This window comes from Orbicella faveolata, unplaced genomic scaffold (genome assembly GCF_042242905.1).
Source record: "Orbicella faveolata isolate gen_17 unplaced genomic scaffold, um_ofav_v1 contig_47, whole genome shotgun sequence".
Lineage (NCBI taxonomy): Eukaryota > Metazoa > Cnidaria > Anthozoa > Scleractinia > Merulinidae > Orbicella > Orbicella faveolata.
The window spans coordinates 15,307,881-15,331,331 of NW_028301577.1; the positions used below are offsets into that span (position 1 = coordinate 15,307,881).

The 23,451-nt window shown below is 38.3% G+C and overlaps 2 protein-coding genes and 2 pseudogenes across 8 annotated transcripts in view; all 4 read right to left on the reverse strand.

The window, feature by feature from the left end:
* LOC110064413 (bridge-like lipid transfer protein family member 2) overlaps window positions 1-23,451 on the reverse strand; it is a 257,542-nt gene that overhangs the window by 24,458 nt on the left and 209,633 nt on the right. For all 7 annotated transcript variants that reach the window (XR_016204073.1, XM_089279154.1, XM_089279150.1 and 4 more), the window contains 3 exons: window positions 13,475-13,642; window positions 10,506-10,568; window positions 2,609-2,680 (listed from right to left, as the gene is read on the reverse strand). Coding sequence is in view for 6 of the 7 variants with exons in the window: in XM_089279154.1 (XP_089135280.1) it covers window positions 2,609-2,680; window positions 10,506-10,568; window positions 13,475-13,642 (303 nt within the window). In the remaining variant the exon portion in view is untranslated. The remainder of the gene's footprint in view (window positions 1-2,608; window positions 2,681-10,505; window positions 10,569-13,474; window positions 13,643-23,451) is intronic.
* Window positions 2,942-6,842, reverse strand: LOC149097309 (uncharacterized; annotated as a pseudogene).
* Window positions 7,050-10,495, reverse strand: LOC149097310 (uncharacterized). Its single transcript, XM_089279162.1, has one exon. It carries the CDS (start codon window positions 8,214-8,216, stop codon window positions 7,413-7,415), a length of 804 nt encoding a protein of 267 aa, XP_089135288.1. The 5' UTR covers window positions 8,217-10,495; the 3' UTR covers window positions 7,050-7,412.
* On the reverse strand, window positions 15,693-23,450 carry LOC149097311 (uncharacterized; annotated as a pseudogene).

Here is a 23,451-nt window from a genome sequence, read left to right on the forward strand (position 1 = left end):
AATTTATTCAATTTCGCACCTCTACCATTGGTATAAATTAGTTTACTTTTCGCACAAATATTTTTTAACTTGAAAATGGTGCCAGGATGACACCGAAACGTCGTTGCTCAGTTTTTTCGCTAATCTTGTTTATTAATTGGTGAAATGAAAATTTGCCTTTTGAATGAAACAAAATCGTTCCTCTTCGAATTTTTCATCAAATATATAACTTAATTCCATTTATCTCCAGCAGTGAGTAAAAAAATACACATATTTCTTATATTTTTGAGGAAACAAGGGTATCATGTTGCATACCTTGATGAGGAAAACAAAAGTATCAAGTTACAACTGGCATGAAAAGTAAAATTGCCACTTTTACGTAATATTGAATTTAAAATGAACTAATTGCGAAGTTTCTTTTGTCACATATTTACTAGCGTTACACGTAACTAACACGGGAAAGCTTCGGCTGAATTTGAACTTTTTGCTCTCTTTCATGAAACTGGAAAAAAACAAGCTGCTAAGGAGAAGCAATATGTTGCCATTCTTTATTTGAACTCTGGCAAACACACAATAGTTATAAACAGCACACGCAATTTGTTGAAATGAGCTAGGGGTGATTCCACAAGATATGCAGTCACAGTAGCGTTCTTTGCACTAAAAAAGGGAGAGCTGACGTTACCTGAAATATCGCTGCTATCCCCAGTCAAAACGAGAGTGTGATATCACTCCAAAAAATAAAAAAAAACCCGTGTGGATCTGAACTCGAGAACGGAGTTTATCACAACAGCAATGTTAGAATGCAGGCATCTTGCTTGTGCTTTCCCACAAGGAAAAGGACTAAATTTTCGTGTGTAATCCCGTATGAAATGTATCTATCTCCTAACGTACAGTCGACACTGACACTAACTAGTCTGCACATGCGTTTTGAGCAAATTGCTTTTGTTCTTTAGAGAATAGAACCACAAGGATAGCAAGGGATTTGCAAAAACAAATATATAGTTTTGTTATATCATCGAAAGAGCAACGTAAGTATGACATGTCTCATGTAGTGCACACGGGTACCTACCCCACCCAGTCCCCCTTCCTGCAAGGCTAATTGAGTAATTGAAATAAATTAATTAAAGAAATATTTAAGTTGACACGTTAGTGCATTATAGTGTTATAGCTTAGCACCTTAGTGAACAGCAGCCCCCTAAACCATCGAATTAGTGCACTCTGCACTAAAAATGATGGTAAGCTCAAAAGTAAGTACAAAAAGTACAAAAAAAAACCAAATACATATAGAAATAGAACAGTTCAAATTGACTAGCTAGTGTTTCAGAAACATATTCAAATCTACCTTTTGCTCTTGAAAAGTTTGCACTGGCTGGAACATGTTCACAAATTCAGCTGCCTGACTTCAAAACAAGCAACTATCAAGATCTGGCTTAGGGAGGGACCTCCATATAAAAAGGGTGAGGGTGCTTGTGGGAAATTTTGAAAAGAGCCCCTAAGAGGTACAAAGATCCTGCTTTGTGGGCCTGGCTTGAAATTTTGTTCACCGCTAAGGGGTATCAATTGACAACACTTTTTTTTTTCTCAACTCGTGAGGAGGCAGAATTCAATAAATCCTGTAATCTGATTGGTTCAGAGAGTGGGCAGAATTTTCCCATCCAGGCCGCTACAGCAGGTGGAATCAATCGCGTTGATCTATTTTTGTGAACGAATTAGCGGCATTCATCAATCTTTTACCTTTTTCACACTTCCATTGATGATTAATCAACGCAAGTTTGTGTCTTTAAATGGAAAGGAAGGTTACTGTAAGTAAATTCAATTGAGTGTTTCACAGTTGTGACAGATTTTTTTTCGAAAAGTTTGTAGACAGTGCATAAGCCAATTCAAAGACAAAGTTGTGTAAAAAAACCCACTTGTAAGCCAATTTGTCGCAGGAAAAAATAAATGTTATTTGATGGCTTATGGTTGGTCCATATAGTGAAACACTGTGACCTTGGGCTTGAAAATGCTGCCCTCGACTTGCAGCCTCGGGCAGAACTTTCAAGACCTCAGTGAGAGTTTTTCATACAGACCTCCCAACCGGCAAATAACATATATTTAAAGTACCGTAAAAGCTCATGCTGTAAACCTTTTGAGGCTGAACACCCTGAGAAGTACCAGATCCACTTTTTAAACCCTAAAAGGTAAAACAAGCACCCCCGTCCTTTTTATATGGGAGTTCCCCCTTGCTAGAGACCAGCTACACATCAAGATCAAAATTTCCAATGATCTGAATTTTGAAACAAAACTGTGAAGTCATGCAATTTCAGCTGGCAAGATTATAGTATCTTGGAGTGAAGAGGCTGATATGGAGAATGATGACAAGCTGGTTCAGTAAGGCACGCTATAGAGCTTGCAACATTGCGCTTGTCATGCTGAAGAAAACAGTCCATAAACCAGCAGCAACAGTTCGCAATTGTGGCCCTTTCTAAAAGGCAGTGACACTACAGGCAATAAGGGTGGAAAATATAAGAATATCACCTATTATAGTTACTATTAGCCTGCAAGCAGGCATATCTTTGGTATTGCTTGAAGTGACACGGTTTCATTTCATAAAGTAATGAGCTTCACTAACCCAAACAAGAACACAAACCTTGTAGCTAACAAGTAAGGACACCTCAGGGATCTTGACATAGATGAATGAGTTATTTTTAGAAGCTCTCTCCTGCAAAAAAGGAACAGAATGAAACCAAACCAAAGTGAAAACAGTTTATATAACAGAATGTTAATTTTGACAGCAAAAATGAGAATTATACTAGGGCCGCAAAGCGGCCTGAAGTTATAATTCAAATTATATGAGCAGACGAAGTGAGAAATATACGAGACAACAAATGCTAACCCCAAACAAATGCAACAAATGCTAACCCCAAACAAATGCAACAAATGCTAACCCCAAAATATTTTTTCCTTTAACAAAATCTACTAGTTTCCATGATAACTTCAGCGAAAAAATTATCTCAATTAATATGACGTTTGAACATGTAATTTCTATGTTCACGACCGCGCACAATGGGATCTGGGTCGGACTAACTAGCGACGTCACTTCGGGAACCGGGCTAAAACACTCAAGAGACTTTTGGCTGAGATTCGTGGGCTTTCAAAACATTTTTGGGTTATTTGTAATTCACATTTTTATCAAACTGGACAAGATTTTTCAGTGAAAGAACTGTATCATCTAGCATTACAATTCGGAGTCTAGCTACGATTTGGATGGCTGCGATGTATATATTTTTTTCCATTTCGAAGTGCGGGTCGCCAGTGGAGACTGCGGCATTGTAACTTAAGCCAGGATCAGGATAGACAATCTACCAGTCCATTTGGGTTATAAAGGAACAAATAATGGCTGAAGAGTTAACTTACAGCTCTTAAAGAGTTATAAAGATGTTAGTGAACAGGTAAAATTGGTAATTTGACTTTAAGGAACGTGCAGATTTCGTACCGTCAAAACATTTTTAGATTCAAACATTAATTTCCCCCGAAATACAAGTTAAAATGCAATGCAGTCATAGTCCACTCCTGCCTACTTCTCCAGATCAATGATTAAAATATTTTTAACGTAGGTGATAAGCAGAGATGTTGGCAAACAATATCCAAAGGTGAGGTAACTTTTCACTTTGTTATTGCCGACCGACCGTAGTATACACATACTAATCAATTACTGTGTACGAACACAAGCTACACAAATTTGCATATTTCATACTAGTGTATCATGGAAAATCCTTCGACAAGATATTGAAAAGAGGTTCAGTATAGTATCAGTTAAATGAGCACATTTCTACTTCACTGTTATTTTGAATGAAATGTCCATTTTACGCACTCTAATAACCTGGGAGTTCTCGACTAATTAGTTTGCGTTTTGGTTGACTGACAAGCACATTCTTCTTTCAGCACGACAATCTGCGTTGGTAGTTCTAGAGTTGAATCAATCATTTTTCTCACTTTCTTCATATATTTATTAATGCTTGATCCATTGTAAGTTTGTATTTTAGATGTATTTCATTCCTCAAAGACGAAGTTCAAAGAACAAAGGTACAGTCTGCATGCGAGCCAAGTGGCCCCTCAGGCCGGAGCTTATCCTGGTTTCTGTAGCATGAAGCCACTAGGAATATTTCTACTCCCCCCTGGATGGGATGCTAGTCGATCGCAGGGTTACCCCCAGCATTAAGTTCGCCGGTACCCATTTATACACCTGGGTGGAGAGAGGCACTGTGAGAGTAAAGTGTCTTGCCCAAGAACACAACACAATGTCCCCGGCCAGGGCTCGAACCTGGACCGCTCGATTCGGAGATGAGCACACTAACCATGAGGCCACCGCGCCTCCCAAAGAACAAAACAATTCTGTATTCAGAATGGCCATTGAGAAATACAGTCGGATTACGACCTCTGGTGTGCGTGTGTTTTTATTAAAATCCAGAAATACGTAGCCAGTTCACCAGTTCGAAACCTCAACAATCTTAATCGCTTCATTGTAGGACATAGGTTTCATTCACTATTCGTTTAGAAAAGTCTCTATTTTGAGAACAAAAAACACGATGCGATTAATTCACCATGTAATTTCTTCACCTATAGTTTTGACTTGGAGGATCGTTTGCGCTCGGAATAGTCAGATCCAGCAATGTCAAGCTTTCCACTAGAGATTGAGAAGAATATATATACAGGCCATGAAAATCACTAGGTTTTTACAGTAGCGATTGCAGAAATTGATGGTTTCCCAGCTTTAGCTTGCTTTAGCTTCGTACAAATCAGCCCACTTCTTTGGTCTTTTTCTCGTTTCTGGTGGAGTTTCATTGGTATAGAGGTATTGAATAAAGAGAAACACTCTATCCTATACATCCTGTATTGCTACAGCTTCCAACAACATATATTCCTTGCATTCTGCAATGACTTTGACACACACTATCGCATATTTGCATATATTCTTCTCAGAAGCAAAACATTGTTATTCCTGAAATGATGTCAGAAGCCAACTCGTCCCATTCTCTTTCTATTGCTCGGTCGTGAACATGGAAAAGGGCAATTTTACAAACTTTGAAAACTCGTAGAAAAAAAACAAAAATAGCTACAACGATAATTTTTTTGCAGTGGTGATCAGGAGAAAAAGGAAATTCATGTTAGGGAAAAACAATTTTTGGGGTTAGTGGCACTTTGAACATAACATTAACACTCCAGATATGGGAATGGTATGGGAGTTTATTGAGAGCTCCTTTAAGGAGCCTAGTAACGTAAGGATGCTGACCCACTGAAAAACTGTCTATCCTTGCATGAGTTGAGGAAATAGCAGAACGAGGGAGTCAAGTGATTGGTATGCTAAGCCTTTGTTAAAGATTTCTGTTAAGATTATTAGAATGTCACTTACAGATGACGAAAGAGGATCAATATGCCGTCCAGAACACCAGTGGCACCAATGATTCCAACTAGACTCGTAGGTTTTGTGTGTGGAGGTACGAGTTGCTGTGATGAGTAGATAGGCAACGTTTCTTGGAATGCTCTCAGCTTGGAAATGTTGGTAGAGATGTGAAACATGGTCAAGTGAAGGCGAGGATACATAGGATGAACTCGGTTCAGGTCAGTTGGGTCAGTTAAGAGGGTTGGACTGTTCGATAGCAACACTGGCTGAGATATTACTACTCTCAGCAGAACCGGCCACCAGGGCTGGGCTTGCCAAACTGGAGCAACAAGAATTAGTTCCGTTTGGTCATTGTTACGTTTGTCAGGGTTTTGGATATCAGATTGAAGGGGGGAAGGCATAGCCCTGTAGAGGAGCCCAGTTGATCATGAAGGCATCTGTGTGGATGGCTCCCAGGTCGGGCCTCCAACTGATGTAATGCGCAAGTTGGTTGGTTAGACGACTCGCAAACAGATCTGTGTGACAATTTAGCAGAAAAGGCCGAATAATTGTTGGGTCCAACTTCCACTCGCTTATGTCCTTGAATTCTCTGGACTCTTTGTCCGCTGAGACATTGTCTCTTCCTGGGATGTGAGAGCTATCACAAGGATGTCTCTTGCCTGACACCAATCCCACATCTCTAAGGCCAGAGTCCCCTTTGTTGTTGATGTAAGCGATGGCAGTCGTGATGTCTAGCTGCAGAGATACACTGTACAGATATGTGAGACTTACATGAGGGTTTTTAAGGCCAAAAAGGACACCTTTAGCTCAAGATAATTAATGTGTGGGAAAGACTCTTTTTGTGACCATCTTCCATTGGTCTGAAGGGATTGATGCACTACACCCCCAACCTTTCTTGGAGGTGTCGGTAATGATCATATCCAGCGGAGGAAGGTGCACATGACTGCCATTTGCATTGAGGGTGTGTTTCAACCACCAAGCGAGTTCTACTCTAGCACTCGGTGACAGGGCTCATTTGGCTCCTGGTTCATTTGTAGGCTCCATATCAGATCTGACTGTAGGTGGCTGGTCTCAAGGACTCTAACAGACCTATTAAACTTGCTAGGTTTTGTAATGTGATATTTTGAGAAATGAGCACACAGCAACAACATGCTAGAGTTTTGTTGGCCTTTTTTACCGGGTGTGATACCATCATGCACATTGAGTCTATTTGGAAACCCAGGATGGTTATCACTTGTGTTGGAATCAGTAATGACCTCTTGAGGTTTATTGAAAAAAATAGGGACTGAAGGAGAGTCACTACAAGCTGAGTATTTTTCACAGCTTCCTTCATTGTTGCAGCCAAAAGAAGAAAGTCATCCAGGTGTATAAGGACTTCAATGGCCTTCCTCCTCAGGAATGCGGCAACAGGTTTTAGAACTTTCGTAGAATTCTGGGGGTTGAATACAGGCCGAATGAAAGAGCTTTGAACTGGTAACATGTTCCCTTCCAAATGAAGCAAAAGAACTTTTGGGAAGACTCGTGGACAGGCACAGAAAGGTAAGCATCTTTTAAATCTACATTTGTCATAAAATCTCCTAGTAAAAGCAACGTCTTTAGACAACTGAGGTTTTCCATCCGGAAATACTCATTTACAATGAACTTGTTCAAAGAACTTAAGTCTATCACCAGACACACAGATCCTCCCTTTTTGGGTACAAGAAACAGACGGCTGTAAAAACCATCTCTGGTTAAAGAGGTTTTTTGTAGGGCTCCTTTTCTTCCTGGGATATTAGGAGGGCCTCCTGACCCAATGTTTGGGTAAATGGTGGAGACGTTTGAAAAGGAGTTTTGAGGAAACTTACCTTGTAACCTGAAACAATTGAGAGAATCTGTGGGTCCGATGTTAGGGTTCTCCAAGACACTATGCACTCTGAGAGTCTGGCTGACGTCCTTTCTAGGGAGGGGGGAGGAAAAAGTCTGTTTTTTTTAAATGAAGCCCTTGGTAATTTGACTGAGATTTAGAAGGGTTTGAATACCCAGTGGATTGATACTTGCTAAAGATGTCTCCTCAATGTTTGCTTTGAGACTGGGAACTATTAATACATCTAGAAAAGGATTTCCCTGTAGTTTGTGCCAAATTTTTCATGAGTCCCCTCGACAACTCAGCCTGATTTGAGGCCAAGGAGGGGAAATCATCTCCAAATAGCCATGATTTTGCATTAGGCAGAGGAAGTTCCACCAGGTTTGTCCTCGAACCGTTTATGGCAGCAAGGACTCTCTGTCGTCTCAGGATAGACAGCTGAGCATTAGCTGATCCTAGAAGGCATAGGGCTTGCTCCAAAGCTACTTTAATTTCCTCATATGTTGGAGCTGAATAATTTTCCATACAATCATGAAGGCCACAAAGTGAACCTGTGGCATTTAAAAAAGCATGCTGAACATTAAACATTTCCTTGTCCCTTTCTTGTACAAACTTTTTCACTTTAAATGGTACTTGATTCAACAATTGTTGATCGAGTTTTGAAGCAGAGAGTGCATCCACTTCAGGAGTTGCCCAGTCATCCATAATAACCAGAGATTGCTGGTAAGATAATTTTCTTCGAAAATTAGTATCCAGAAACTTGGAGAAAGCAGCTGATGGTTTCCAGGAGGTTGACTTGGCAACTGGGTTGAACAGCCCATGATCATCACTAGATTTCGCTGAGTTTTCACTTTCGTCAGATGTCTTACTAGACTCTGTTGGTGCCTTAGCAGGCACTATGGGTGCCCGAATAGGCTCTACGAGTGCCCCAACGAGTGTAGTAACCGTCTTAAAAGATTCTTTGGTTGCCAAAGGTTCGCTAATCTCGAAGCCTGACATTTCACCCTCCATAATCGACAAAGCATCATCATCAGTATCTGCAACAGTTTCTGGCTGATTTGCTCGGGACTCTAACGAGTCTATTCGGTTGGAAAGACGTTCTATCGATGGAAGAATCTTCTGAAGGGATTCATTTTTGTCTTTGTACCGTTTCAGCAGGACCCTTCATGATGTACATCAGGTGACGAAACAGAGTTTTGGAGGGAAGATGGCGACTGGGAGAAGGATCTTTTACGCAACTTGTGTCTTCTATGAGACATGTTCAATGATTTTAAATATCCTGAAAAGTGACAAATATCACCAAAAAGAAACCTACTGTGTAAAAACACTGAGGTATAGCCTAAAAAATGGTTAGAATTTGTAAAGAAGGCAAAGCAAAAGCAAAATACTTAGCGAATGGTTTGAAGCACAAGGAAGAAAGCCACCGAAGCATCATGGGACCACAAGATCTAGGTCCCAGAGCCTTCTGTGTATACCCAGGCCCCTTCTATTGTTTCTTTAGGGGTGTTTGCCTTTCTGTTGGTGTTTAAAAGTGGTTTGAAGCACTAACTGGGAAATTCCTACCATTTGTTGTCTCATATATTTTGAATGGAGTCTGAAATATAATTGGTTCCCAACTCAACGTTACTGAAACGCAAGTATTACAGCTCATTTTTAAATGGCTGGTGTTGTATCCAATGTAACGCATGCTTTGACTGGCAACTTTTAAGGTGTGATAATGTAATGCCTACTGGCATTATGCCCTCTGGCTTTCAGCCACACTTTCTTACAGTGTGCTATCTATATATCAATAGTAACTGGTCTTGAAGTGCTGACTGACACGGCTGTCACAATGTATGTCAAGCCTGGCATTTGTATGTTTACTATGTATGGTTGTTTTAAGGGGAGTGCCATTTTTTTAAATGTTCATTCACAGCCACCTCCACTCTGGGAAATTTGTGATAACTATTATATGAACTACTTTATTACTGTACTTCACCACAATGAACCTTTACAACCTTTTTCGTGATATAACTGGTCAGATTGATGACCCACAGCAAATTTAAAGTTCTGTGCGATTGTGTGAGATGAAGTTATATTTTCATCACATGCCACTGAATAATAAGCTACCTTTTACATAAGATTAGGAATTTGACTTGTCACTGATAAACTTGATACAATTCTGTCCTAGAGCTAGCTTTCAACAAGGCTTATCATAGCTCAAGTTGAAATGAAATAACTCTCTTGTATGCCTTTTGAGGTCAGAAAGATTAAATTCAGGGACTCTTAATTGAATCATGAATTGTACAATTTGAGTGCTTTCAACATGAAATTCAAGTACAAATCAATACAAACCTACACATGTCAAAACCCTGACAGAGAGCTGATCTATAGCGTTCTAAAGGCCTGCATCGGCCTAAATGGACTGAACAAGAGCTTCCCACATAGAGAACCGATTCAACTTCGAGCAAACTAGACCATAATTGGGAGTAAGTGAACACTCCGCATGCTGTTTACGGCAATTATCAACCGGAAAACCACACAAATAAATTCCTTCAGCACTGGCGTATCACAGACAGTTCTGATATTTAGCTAGGCGGAGAATGCCTTAAATTGATAACATTAGGAAAGGGGAGGTGAGGGGGTGGGTAGCAATAAATAATAATAAAAAAGCTTTTTAAATGAAACATGCAGAAAGAAGTTCTCTACATTTCATGCTAGGTAAGCCTTACAAGCTTCTGCCATTAGGAAGGCAAAATAAAAATAAATAAATAAATAAATAAAATCACAGGTTACATGAATGAAGGGGTGCAGATCTGCGGGAATGTTCCTGGAAAATCCGACAGATATATTGTCTAGCTTAAGAATTCCTAAGAGCTTATAGTAGGGTCCAGCACTCTCCCTAGCATATGCAAAGAAGATGCACAGAAGACACTTACTCTGTTTGATATGAGGACAATTTAAATGAATATTACTGGCACAGCCCCAGGCAATAATGCCATAGCTTAAATAAGGTTAATTCAAAGGATAGTATAAATTATTATTTGTTTTAGCGTATGAAAGTCAAGGTAATGGCTAAGTTTTGAGAGCCTAAAAATATGAACGTTTTTAGTTATTAATTTTGTACTATTTATATATTGCAACTGTGGTTCCCAGCTGAGATGCTTGTCACTATAAACTCCTAAATATTTTTTTCTCCTAGATTGTCAATATTTATCCTAGGGTGATACCTATAATGTAGGTGAAGAAACCAACATATTAACTGCCATAAGAATAATCAATTTCAATTAACTGCAAAATATACATAAAACATCATCTTACCTTCATTTTGTCCAGGTCATCATAGTCACTGATTCGTTTATAGAATGTGCTTTTCTTCTTTGTCTACCGTTGAATTCAAACAAGAAACATTAAGGAAAATAAGATACTGCACCTGAATGGTTAGTAACTGGTGAGGGGAATGTTGCCCATGTGTGTGGTAGTAATTTTCTAGAGAAAATCGACTATAAACCCATGTTCAAGTGACTACTTGCAGATAGCCGTACAATCAATCTCTTTTTGTCTCTTGGCAGAATAATGAAGCTATGTATACACCTTGACATACCAACATTAGCTCCAAACCTTCAGTAATGAAAATATCAATAGAACTCAACAATTAAAGATGATTAGTCTCTTCAGAAAATTACCAAGAGGTCAAGGAATTTTTCAGTTATAAACATGGCATTGGACAGGTAACTTAACCACCATCTTTTACCAAGTTATCACAATGTGTTGCTCCAGAAAATGTCCATACCCCTTCCACAGAAGGTTTTTTAGCTTGAAACCCCTCACCCCTCTGGAAATTCCATTTAGTGCCCTACTTTCCTTTAAAAAATTGGGCTTTTGAAATCCCCCTCCCCCTTAGAATTTCCATTAGCCTTCCTTGGGGTGGGTATGGATATTTTCTGGAACTACATTACATAAGAATAGACCTGATTTGAACACGACTAATACTCAAACATCAGCTGTTCGAGCTTACAATGGCAGATTATGTATCTTATCAACAGACAAACCCTTTAGTTTGCCAAATCATACCACACCTCACTACTCAATAACACACCAAATATTTCATAGGAATGCTCTGCATGTCACCCACATGGTGTTTTCAACATTTTGAAAAGAAGATTTAACGGTACTTTATTATACTGAAACTTTCAACAGCTGCTCACTCATCCGTAGCTGAATACTGATTTAAAGTTTGCACCTAATAATGCTCAATACAGTTTATCTGAGCTACAGCTTTTCCTGCTGCGCCTCTCAAAAACACCAGCATCCTGATGTTCAAACCTAACTAACAATTGTGCTTTTGGCTGCTGCCAATCATAATAAGGATGACAAACAATGAACCTTAAAGAAAAGAATTAAACAAAATGAATCAAAATCTACCAATCATAACCCACAGAGGAACATTTCGAGCCCACTGTGGTAGACTAGGAGACCCACAGGTAGACTGTGGAGACCCACTACGATGACTAATAGCAGCAAAACACAAAACAACCTTGTTCCCAGGCTCTCTCTCTTCTGCCTCCCTTGTCATTGGGAGAAAGACCCTCGTTGCAGCTGGTAATGTGACCACCTGTGACACAGACATTTCCACCAGGGCAGAGTTGACGAATAATTTTTGTCGATCTCAACTGAAGTGAAAGACAGGTGACGACCGCTGGTCATCGCTACATGTATATTAAACCACACATGGGCAAGTACTGTAGTACACCTTTGAAATTCTCCAGTCCTTTTCAACGCTTCACACAAGCTCACACAGGTCAAACGAAATATATTTATATATCCAGCATATTGAAGTACCTATCACTCTGATTCCTGCTGGTTGATTTACTAAGAAGTAAGAACTGTTTCGCCCTTTCATGTTGCTTGAATTAACCTCATGGCACATTGTTCGCTATATAAAACAATGTTTTATTTACCATTTTGCAAAAAGTTGTTCTTGACTATGCCAAAACACTGCACAAAGAAGAAAATATATTACCTCCAAATTCAAAGTTTCACTTCGATTCGATACGTTTAACACATCCCACCCGTCAAAAAGTTTGTGCTCTATCCTACTGCCGAATTTCTTTGTGAACGAAAGTCTTTTATATTCTGGAGATGGCAGAAATATTGTAGCATTCTTCATTGGTAAAATTTGACCTCAAACCCTGATAAAGTGGCTAGTTTTTAGCTACTGCTTAAGGACTTGAAACCCACAAATCGACACAAAGTTTATCACAGCAACTATCAAAGCACTCTACCACCTCTCCTGGCCAACAGATTTTTTACCACCCAGATTCTGGGTGGTTACATGACCAGCCACAATCAGGGTCTTTCTCCGAATGACTAAGGAGGCAACCAGGTTGAACAATGAGGTTGAACACAAAACCGTTGATTGAGCAGAATTCATGTGCTTATGAGAGACGCAGTACGATCGCAACTTTTGATTTTGTGCATGTTTTCAAAAATCTTGAAAATGGCTTGATAGATTTTTGTGACACAAAATTATAGTGGGAGTGATCTTGAAAAACCCCTCATCCTTGGGACTGCAAAAACTAACATCAACAAAACCTTCAGGCCATCACATCATAGACACACTGGTATCATTTTGAAGCAATTTACCCTAATATCAAAATTGTATTCATCTAATGGTCCATTTACTATTATGCAAAAAGTGTGGTTTGAAATATCCTTCTTTTGCTGCAATCTACTTGCAAATATAAATTAGTGCATGCTTGTTTATGTTCTATATTTTTAATTATTACTTGCATTTTTAAATTTATATCTTGTATTTTTAAATTTTATCTTGTATTTTTAAATGATCACAATGTCTTGTGTTTTTAATTATTATATTTTTAGTCCAGGGCCCCTCTGCATATCAGCCTTGTTGCTGAATGGACCACCCTTGCAAAATAAAGTTTACCTTTACCCTTTAAATAACATGCATTTTTTTCTTTTCCTGACACATCAAACTATTTAAAATATTGGTATTTTCTATAGCAAATCTGGTTGGCGCAAAATTTAAGCTTATCAATTTTGAGCTTTCTTTTGTTCATGAAATATCATTCTACCAAACTTTACCAATCTATTTCCAGTAGCTAGCTGGTGTAGTTTTGACACTATTCCCATCAGGCAAGACAAGTAAAATGCTTTTTGAAAATGGCACAGAAATGGTGCAGAAAAAAACTGTATCGTAAACCCTTAAAAAAAACCTTGAAAAAACCATCACCCCCTATGTAAAAACAATTCCTACAACAAAAGTTTACCCCTTTGTCCTTGGCTAAAGGTGACATGGGAGGGGAGTCTGTGAGTGTCATGCTTGATTTCTTGTGTCTGAAGGAATCAATTGAGCTTTCGGATGATGCTGCAGACACAGAACTTGGTGATCGCTTCAGGGAAGTGGACCGTCCGCTTGGAGGAGGACCTAAAAACTCCTAGTCAAAAAAGACAAGAAAGAATAACTATCAGGAATGAGAGTGAACCCTTAAATCACCTTTCAGTGCACGTCAGAGAAAGCTTAACTGCGAAAGAGACTTTGAATAACAAAATAAAAAAAACAAATCTGTACTATGCAAGTTGTTAGATGGTGCGTTGGAGACTGTAAGTGGTGTCTAGTTGACAGTGACTAACTCTTCTTTCCTTTTACAGTAATTAAATAACACTGTCAATTGAAGTCATTTTTAGGCTTTTAAAAATAAAAATAAAATTGAAGTTCACCAATAAATCACAAAAATGTTCTCATATCAATTTATTTGTATAGGTAATTGTATGAATATGAGTGAAATTAAGGATTTATACTACTGGTATAAGTAAAATCCCTTATTGGTGGAGCTTTTATGTGATTATCATTTTGTTATACGACTGAGAAAATTAAAAACTTGCATGCATTAATTTGCACTGCAGTTTTTTGAATTAAAAATTTACAATAAAATTGCCTGTTCTCAGTCAGTTATAATAAAGTAATTTTCTCTGTTATACCATGCATAATTCAAAGTTTTTCTTTGTGTGAAAATATATCTGTTATTGATACATATAAATCTACAGTATATACAATACAAAGAGATAAACTACAATTATAACAGTTGCAAAATTAATACATATATAAGCTATAGTAAATAAGAGAGATTTAATAATAATAATGACATAACCAGAATAGACCAAAGCAGGAGCATCATTGCATGTAAATTTAAATCTAAATTTTCTAGCCTGTGCTTAGAGGAGATTTTACTGACAAAATCTGCGATGAGAGGAGAACTACTGTGTAACTTATTTGTATAGATAAAATAGCGGGCAAAAAGCAAGGTGTACTTAAATTTTTTCAGAAGTTCTTCGTTGGCAGGATCGGAAAAAAATCCCATACAAAGATTCTTGATTTGATGGTTTAAAAGAAGACTGATTACAATTATTGAACCATTGCACCACTTTTAACAAGAAATCTTTTGTAAAAAAACAGTCTGAAAAGGTATGTTCTATCGATTCTTGTTCTCCACAATATAGGCATTCACTGTCACCTTTGATATCAAATCTACAGAGCTTGTTTTTAGTTACAACGATTTGATGGAAAAATTTGAAGTGAAATTCCCTCAGCATATTTTCTCTGGAAACCTGTTTAATCAATATAAAATTTTTTTCCATTGTTTTGCACATGTTGCCATAGATTTACTCCATTTAGTTGGTCCAGTATGTGGACCATTATTAACTTCCTTGTTCAATAACCAGTAGAAATCCTTTACTTGGCAATTTCAAAGTTTACTTTTGTTGAACTATCAAGATCGAAAATTGAGTGGTTTTGTAGAAAGATGCTCTTGGAGAACGGTTCCAAGTTATTGTTCTCTGTCTTGGCCAGTAAGCTGTCCAGAATAGCACTTCTGACTTGATAGTAATTCAAGAAGTTAGTTTTACATTTATATTTCATTTTAAAGGCTTGGTATGAGAGTAGCTGACCTTGCTCAGGTCACTTACCAAGATAATCCCTTTTGAAAACCACTCTTGGATGAAAAAAGGCTTGCCATCTATTAGTATTTCCTGGTTATTAAATTAAACGATTTGGCCCAGATTAAAATTATACAGAGTTCTAAGATCATCGAAGAAGGAAAGCAGTCCTTATAGAAGGTAGGTAATTTCAAATTAAGGAAAATCACATAATTACAGTGCAGTAGAAAGTTTAAGCCACCTAGCCTTCTTAGGAAAAAATCAGGTACTGAATTTCAATTTGAGTTTGCATGTTTCAGCAGAAAAGATATCCATGCCAAATGCATGGCCTTTAACATCAGATCTACATTGGTCATACAAATACCACCTTTATCGTAATCTTGGTAAAAGCCTTCTCTTTTAATTTTATCCTTTTTGTTGTTCCAAAGGAAACTAAAGAGTTTTCTTTTAACAGTTGTGATACAGTCGACTCCCGATAACTCAAACCCTCGCTAACTCAAACCTTGTGCTAACTCAAACCAAAATCGATTTCCCCTGGATTTCTGTCATACATTTACTTTAATTTTGCTCTCAGTAACTCGAACCCTCGATAACTCGAACCACCCACTAACTCGAAGCAATTTTCGTTTCCCTTCAGGTCATTTTCTGTATAATTTTACCCTCAATAACTCGAACCATATCTGTCAATACGCGCCAAGTCAAAACAAACAGTGCACTGTAGTCCAAAACATTAAATTTATTTTGAAGCAGCCATGTGAAAAAACCTGTACAGTTCACAGTTCCTGTTCTCCCTGCTGCTTTCCTTTGTTACGTTTTTCACCTTATGTTGCCTTCCAATTTATAGAGTAATTTAGAGATATATTGTTTTAGTTTCACTTGACTTCACTACTCTGTAATTAAATTTGATTACAATGTACACTGCATGAATAGAAAAACATTTAACACCCTTTTTTCCTTATTTCCAGTCATTTGTTCTAAATTCCAGATAACTCAAACTCCCGATAACTCGAACCTTTTTCAATTTCCGTTGAAGGTTCAAGTTATCAGGAGTTGACTGTAGTATCTTTTGGCACATTGGTGTAAGAGGCTGAATACAGAATTTGCGACAGTCCTAAAGATTTAATAATCAAAACTTTCCCAAATAAGGTGAGGCTCCTTGAGCTCCAAATATCAAGGTGGGTTGGGAGTTCTTGAATTTTTAAGTTGAAATTGTAGTGATTGTTGGTTTTGTATATTCCTAGAAAGTTGTTAACCAAACAGAGAGCTTTGTCAACAGAGGTAATATCTTCACAAAAGAGGTTAGCGTCATCTGCAAATTGGCTCACTTTAACTTCCATAAATATTTATTCCTTTAACCAGCTTACTCTGGCGGATTTTATCGGATAGTATTTCTGCACCCAAACTAAAAAGATATGGTGACAGGGGGCAGCTTTGTCTGACTGCCCTTGTTGGCTTGAACCAATTCGTTGCAAACCCGTTGTTGAAAACTGCACTTTCAACATCAGGTAAAAGATGCTAGTCCACCACTTTACGCCTTCCCCGAAATTAAAAAGATTTAATACGCTTTTATGAATGGCCATTCCAAAGTGTCAAATGCTTTTCGAAGTCAAGTGAAACCAAGACACCCATTAACTCCTCATTCTTAGTGTATTCGAGAACATCACTGATGAGTCTTAAATTCTCACCTACAAATCGTTCCTTCATGAAGCCTGTCTGATCTGGGTGTACAAATTTTGGAAGAATTGTCTCAATCCATTCAGCTAAGGCTTTCGATGCAATTTTATAATCAGTATTTAACAGTGTTATTGGTCTCCAATTCTGAAGGTCTAACAGATCCAAATCAACCTTGGGAATAAGAGTAATTACTCCATGGCATTGTGAGATAGACAATTCCCTAACTTCATAAGCTGTGTTTAGGCTTTCCAATAGATAACACCCTACTGAATCAAAAAAGTATTTATAAAATTCTGTGGTGAAGCCATCCTCACCTGGCGATTTGTTTTCCTGAAATAATTCTAATACTCTTTTGCATTCATCGAGGGTCAGAGGGCCGTCTATTTCTTCTCTGTCTTCATCCAAGGGTTTTGGAAAGATTAGATTTCTGATAGAGGTCAAACTGTTCTTGTGATGTGGATATTTCAGAGGAGTACAGGTCCTCATAAAATTCCGAGATGACTTTCAAGATTTCCTTTTCTTCTCTTATTTCTACTCCGTCCTGTTTTCTGAGTTCGTTGATGCTCTTTCTGTAGTAGTTTCGTTTTTCCAAGTTGAAAAAGTATTTAGTGGGTTTTTCCCTTTTTTCTATCCACCTACATTTGGATCGAAACATTGCAGCCTTTCCTTTGCGCTCATATATTGAAAAAAAAGCTCCGTCTTTAAAGCTTCATATTCATTTAAAGTGGTATTAATATTAAGCAGGTAAATGCTGTTACAAATTAAGTTGTCGAGGTGATCAAGTCACCTGGAAATTTCAGTCTCCCTTTTGGAAAGTGCTCTTGAGTTGTCTTGCAAATGAAATAAATTTTTCTCTTATTTCCACTTTCATTAAGTCCCAGAATAGCTGCATGTCCGGAACGAAGGAATACTTCTCGTGAATTTGAGGTAATAGTTTGCGAATATGTGCTATATAGACTTCATCATCAAGCAAGGTATTGTTGAATTTCCAGAAATCTGGCCCCCCTGGGATTGTCACAGGCAAAGACAGATAAAAATAGATTGCTTTAAGATCAGGTGCAATTGACACAGTAATTCCAACTTTGCTTACATACTTTACCAAAGATTTTGCCACGAGAAAAAGGTCTATTCTCGACTTAACCTGCAAGGATTTAGATTCATATGAAAAAAGTTGTGAATCGGAACTTGTCTATGGCGCAAATGTTTAAAGTGCCTATGAAGTAAAAAATAATTGCTGCTGATTTGAAAGGCTTTTTAAAGTAAAGAAGAATGGCATTTTCTTTATTTTCAATATCTTTTTTCGTTTTAGAGATATTCACATTTTTGGATTAAAAGTGACGACATCATAGGTGGTTCCACTAAAACAGTTCAACACTCAATCAAGAATATCTCTAGAAATATTAGCGCAGTGTTCTTTGAACTTGGCACCAGAAATGTACATCACAAAATGACACCCGTCGTGCCATGGCCATGGCAACAGTTACGCTGCCGGTCCTGTTTTAATTAAAACTAACACTACCAGATTTTATCTTTAACAAGGATCATCCACTCCCAACAATCTAATGGGAAGAGTTAAGACAATATGGGAATCATGTGTGTTCCGAGCAAGACCTTCTGTCCCTTTTCGAAGGGTTGCAAATTGGCATATTTGGTTTTCACAGAAAGAAACTGGAGCCAAAAGTGGTGCCATGGCAACAACACAGGTGTCATTCTGTTTCTTTTGTGGTGCACATTTGTGGTGCCAAGTTTGAAGAACACTGCTCCAATATTTCTAGAGATATTCTTGATTCAGTGTTTTACTGTTCAAGTGGAACCACCTATGACGTCATCACTTTGCTCATTTGCATAATACAAAAACGTAAATATCTCTAGAACGAAAAAAGATATTCCAAAAAGGGAAACGCCATTCTTCTTTACTTTGAAAAGCCTTTCAAATAAGCAGCAATTATTTTTTACTTCATAGGCACTTTAATCCCTGGATGAACTCTAGATCTGTTTGGTTGTTAGGTGTGTAAATATTGCATAACAAAGTTTTCACGCCTTTTAAATGCATGGTGAGTAAAACAATTCTCCCTGTATTGTTACTAAAGTATTCCACATTGTTGTTTATGGCTGGATCTAATAAGATGCAAAACCCATGCTATGGTGTGTCCCATGAGAAAAAGAATTTTACCCCCCATTCACTTTGCCACATTGATTCATCATTTGAATACGTCTCTTTGAGAAAATTAGACCACAAGTAGTCCCTCTTTCGCTTAGTCTGTCATGTGTGATGCGAAAGAAAACTGCGAGAAAAAAATGGCCGAGCACTCCTGGGGGTGAGGAGCGCGCGAAAGGAGGGACTACCGCCTAAGCCCAAGAGTTTGCCCTTTCACGGCCGAGTGATTTTTCAGTGTAGAATTTCTCATCTTGACATCCTCTTATTATTGCCTGTTGTCAATAAGCCCGGGAGATATCCTGATTAAAATTGCTCTACTCTACTCTTCAAGTAGCCAGGCAAAGACATATGCCGTGAGAAGTATATCTTCGTTCAGTGTTTGTTCAGCGAAACTGCCAAAGAAGTTTTAAAAAGAAGACGGCAAATGAGGCATCTTTTAATGATTTCGCTGCGTCTGTAGGTGTAAATCTAAAAGTTATTGCAAAAATTTCAAATGCAGAGTTTCAACCGAGAATTTACATTATGTACTTGACATAGGAGACCAACCAACTGCAGTGAAATGTTTGCCAATAGCAGCAGAAAGTTTCAGCTGATTTCAAGTGAAAGTCCAGTTCAATCCTTCAAATGGACGGCAGAAAGGCTAAGCTCAGTGAATTTACATTTGCTGACTTGGACGATGCTGTTGAATGGCGAAATCACTAACACGCTCGCAGTCGGGTTGGAGGCGGAAAGCTTTGCCAGACAAAACACTGGATAAATTTAAATCTTTCCAAAGCCTGTTGGCAGATTCGCAAGAACACTTTGGCTTGCGAAGCGCGATTCCAACGCTTCGATTTGCTCTGGTACCACTTTGATTTGCTCCGGTTGTAAAACATTCCTGTAAGATGTCACATGTATCTTGAATGTTGACAACACGTTGTCAACACTCCTAACATACGCCAATTATATTTTTGTGTTGTGAGAGCAACGCATAATTCAAACTCTTGGGCTTAGGCGGTAGTCCCTCCTTTTGCGTGCTCCTCGCCCCCAGTATTTCGTGCGGCCATTTTTTTCTCGCGGTTTTCTTTCGCGTCACGCACAACATACTAAGCGAAAGAGGGACTACTTGTAGTCTAGGAGAAAATAGAAATTCGTTTTCTGATCTTTCAGATAAGTAAAGTTGCTCCTTGTTTTGGTCTGGTCTCTTATACCTCTAACAATTAACAAAATAATTTTGTGTTTTATACTGGATTGCATTGTACACAGTCTTCCTAAGCTAACAAAAATTAATAATCAATGCACAAAAAGAAGCTAAACCTCCCTGATAATAATAACCAAAAAGAAAATGGCAACACACACACAAACAAAAAAGAAAAACCTTTAAGAGGTTGTTTGACCTTCGCCCTTGTCCATTTCAAACCTTCCCTCATGTTAAGGGCCCATTAACCAATTCATGCGCGCATTGCTAAGGAGGTGAAATTTCACTTCCAGTTACTTACGTCAGCCTGAGCGTGGAAAATAATAACAACTCAAAAGCTTGCAAATTTGCTTACATTTTAGATGTTTTTCTTTGTGTTTCACAAAATGCAAAGTAAAAAAAGTACAAGCAAAGACAAAATAAGAGAAAGACAGAAAAACAAGAGAAATAGAAAGAGAAAAACTAACCCCGCGTTACTTTGTTTGATCTACCGAAGTGCCCTGGTAGTGTAAATTGCGCATGTGCTGATAGGGTAACTTCCAGTAGATATCGGGGGCACTTCCGGTTTCTTTAAATGCTAAAGGAAACACGGTTTTTCATTAAGTCGAGCCTTTTTTGATGAATTTCGATTAAAGCCAACTTTGGAAACATAGCTATGCATTCCTTTTTCGAAATCATGCTTTTTTCAGAAAATTAAGAATTTTTCAATATTTTGAAATGCTCTCAAAATCTGACCTCATAGAAATGAAACAAAATCGATGCATAGCGTAATGAGGATTTAAATTAAAATATTAAATCAATGAAAAAAATCCCGATAAAGTAATTTGCCTGGGAGCCTTCACATTTTTTCTGTATTAGTCACATGACCATGGGCGTGGCCTGATGACGTCATCACTAGTGTTACTGATTGTGAAAGAGCTAAAACACATGAAATAACACTGAACTAACTTAAAATGATGAGGTTATATGAGAATAAATTTTCCTTAGCAACGGCTTGAAAAGATCGGTTAATGGGCCCTTAAGACACAGAACAAGACAAGACAAGACAATTTTTGACATATCCTACCATAACCATTCAAATGATCTAGAGATTATTTAAATCATGTTCAGAATCAATTTCAGTAGGTCTTCCCTCAGGGGATGTCTTCACAAACACTTTACCGTCGATGGTCTACACCCCTAGTAGCAATAACTCTTCTTTCCTAGCTTTAGCTTTTCCCACCAGCTCTCTACGGAATGCCGTCAGGTTTTCGTTGATGAAAATCTTGCCGGCTTGAACTCGATCTGCTGCTGTAACATCTGGAAATATATCAGCAAGGTGTTCATTTTTCAGTTGAACTGTCTGCTTATAAGAGAAGATTTCACTTTATGACAAACGAAATGTACAATAATTTGGCTGGATTTCTTTCTTTTCACTCAATGGCAGATATCAATATCTTCAGGTTTTACTTGAACATTCGACGCATTGGCGATTTTGAGTACTGCACCCTCATTTTCATGAATACTTTTAAGAATATCGACAATTTTAAGCGAGTTCTTTCTCGAGTATTGCTCTAAATTGTCCAAGCCATCGTACAGTTCATCTGTTTCATCTCTTTGCAGAGACTTTTCGTTTAATTGCATCAAGTTCGATTCTCAGTCCTTGTTGGTGTTTTGCACATCACTTAGCACGGTCTTTCGCGCCAACAGCTTGCTTTGCAATCTCCTAAGCGACAACTTCAGTTCACCAACTTCAGTCAAGAGTTTGTTGTTTTCCTTGAGGATATTTTCTGTGGTTCTTTGTATGCTAATGAGTAAAGTTTGAATATCATAAAGGTTGGGTTCATTTGTAGTGTCAACCTCTTCTTCTTCAACTTCTTCTTTGCTCTGAGTATTGTCCGTCACCATGTTTGGGTGTTTTGACACAGATATTTCCTCCTCTGTAGAACCTCTTGCACCTCTCTTGTTCTTTTTACCTTTTGTAATAAGCATTTGTGTCGGAAGCAAACTTAAATAACGATTCCAGGTTCGCAGAGGAAAAGATTTCTTCCCGCTCAGAAAACGTGACTGCTCTTGGCCATTGCTCATGTGCTCTCCAAAGTTTCACGATGCACTTGTGAGAGGCACAGTGGCCTCATTGGCTGGCGACATTGCTTCGTGTTCTTGGGCAAGACACTTCACTCTCACAGTACCTCTCTCCACCCAGGTGTATAAATAGATACTGGCAAACTGTTGGTGGTAACCTTGCAATGGACTAGCATCCCATCCAGGGGGGAGAAAAAATACTCCTAGTCACTTCATACTACAAAAACCAGGATAAGCTCTGGCCTGATCGGCCACTTGGCTCATATGCAGACTTTACTTTACAATGTACTGACAGAATTCAGGCATCATAATTGATCGAGAGTCATGCTCAAGCTACAGCTGTAGCCTGCAGCGGAGCATGAGAAGAAAAAGTGCTTTTTGTTGTTTCTTTCTCTCAATCTGTGCTCGCCTTTGCACATTGTGATCATGTATTGTGCTTCATGCTCTACCCTGCTAAACTGCCTGTTCTGCAGGCCAAGTTCAAACAGAGTATTGACCATGAAAATGGTCTATATGTAAAGCAATACAAATTTGTCTTCACCGCCGAGCATTCGCACACCACCTATTGTCATTTTTCATGGCCAGTAGAGGATACTTTTCTATTGTCTACAAGAGTGAAGACCATGGAAATATTATACCTGCCAACTCTCATGCATTATGCGCGAGTCTCATGCCTGCAGATCTAAAACTGTGATCTCGTGCATTCAGACCAATTTCTCATGCCTAACTGACAATGGTGAGTTTAATTGCTTAAAAACCGATTAAATAAAAATTCCATTTTTTTTTTGACCAAAAACAGTTGGTGAGTCCAGTAAAAAAGCGTCTTCAAGCTTACTCTGTTATGCGTATTGAGTTCGCAACACCTACTCGTGTTTAGATTGTGTGACGTGACATATTTCCGGTCTACTTTGTCATGGTTAAGTCGTCAAAAATCTTTGTACACCTTTGGTTATCTTCGGAAGTCGTTGGGAAATCTTTGGCAATCTTCGGAAGTCGTCAGAAATCTTCGGCAATCTTCAGCAATCTTCAGAAGTCTTTGAAAATCTTTGGCAAACTTTGGAAGTCTTCTGCAATCTTTGGAAGGCATCGGTAAATCTTTGGGAAATTCAGGTTGTGTGGAGATGAAAAATCTCACGCATTTTACTGAAAAATAGTTGGCAGGTATAAAATATGTGATCAAAATCCTTTGGTGTGGACCTGCATTTCTGCAATATTGAAAAGAAAAAGCATAAGTCATC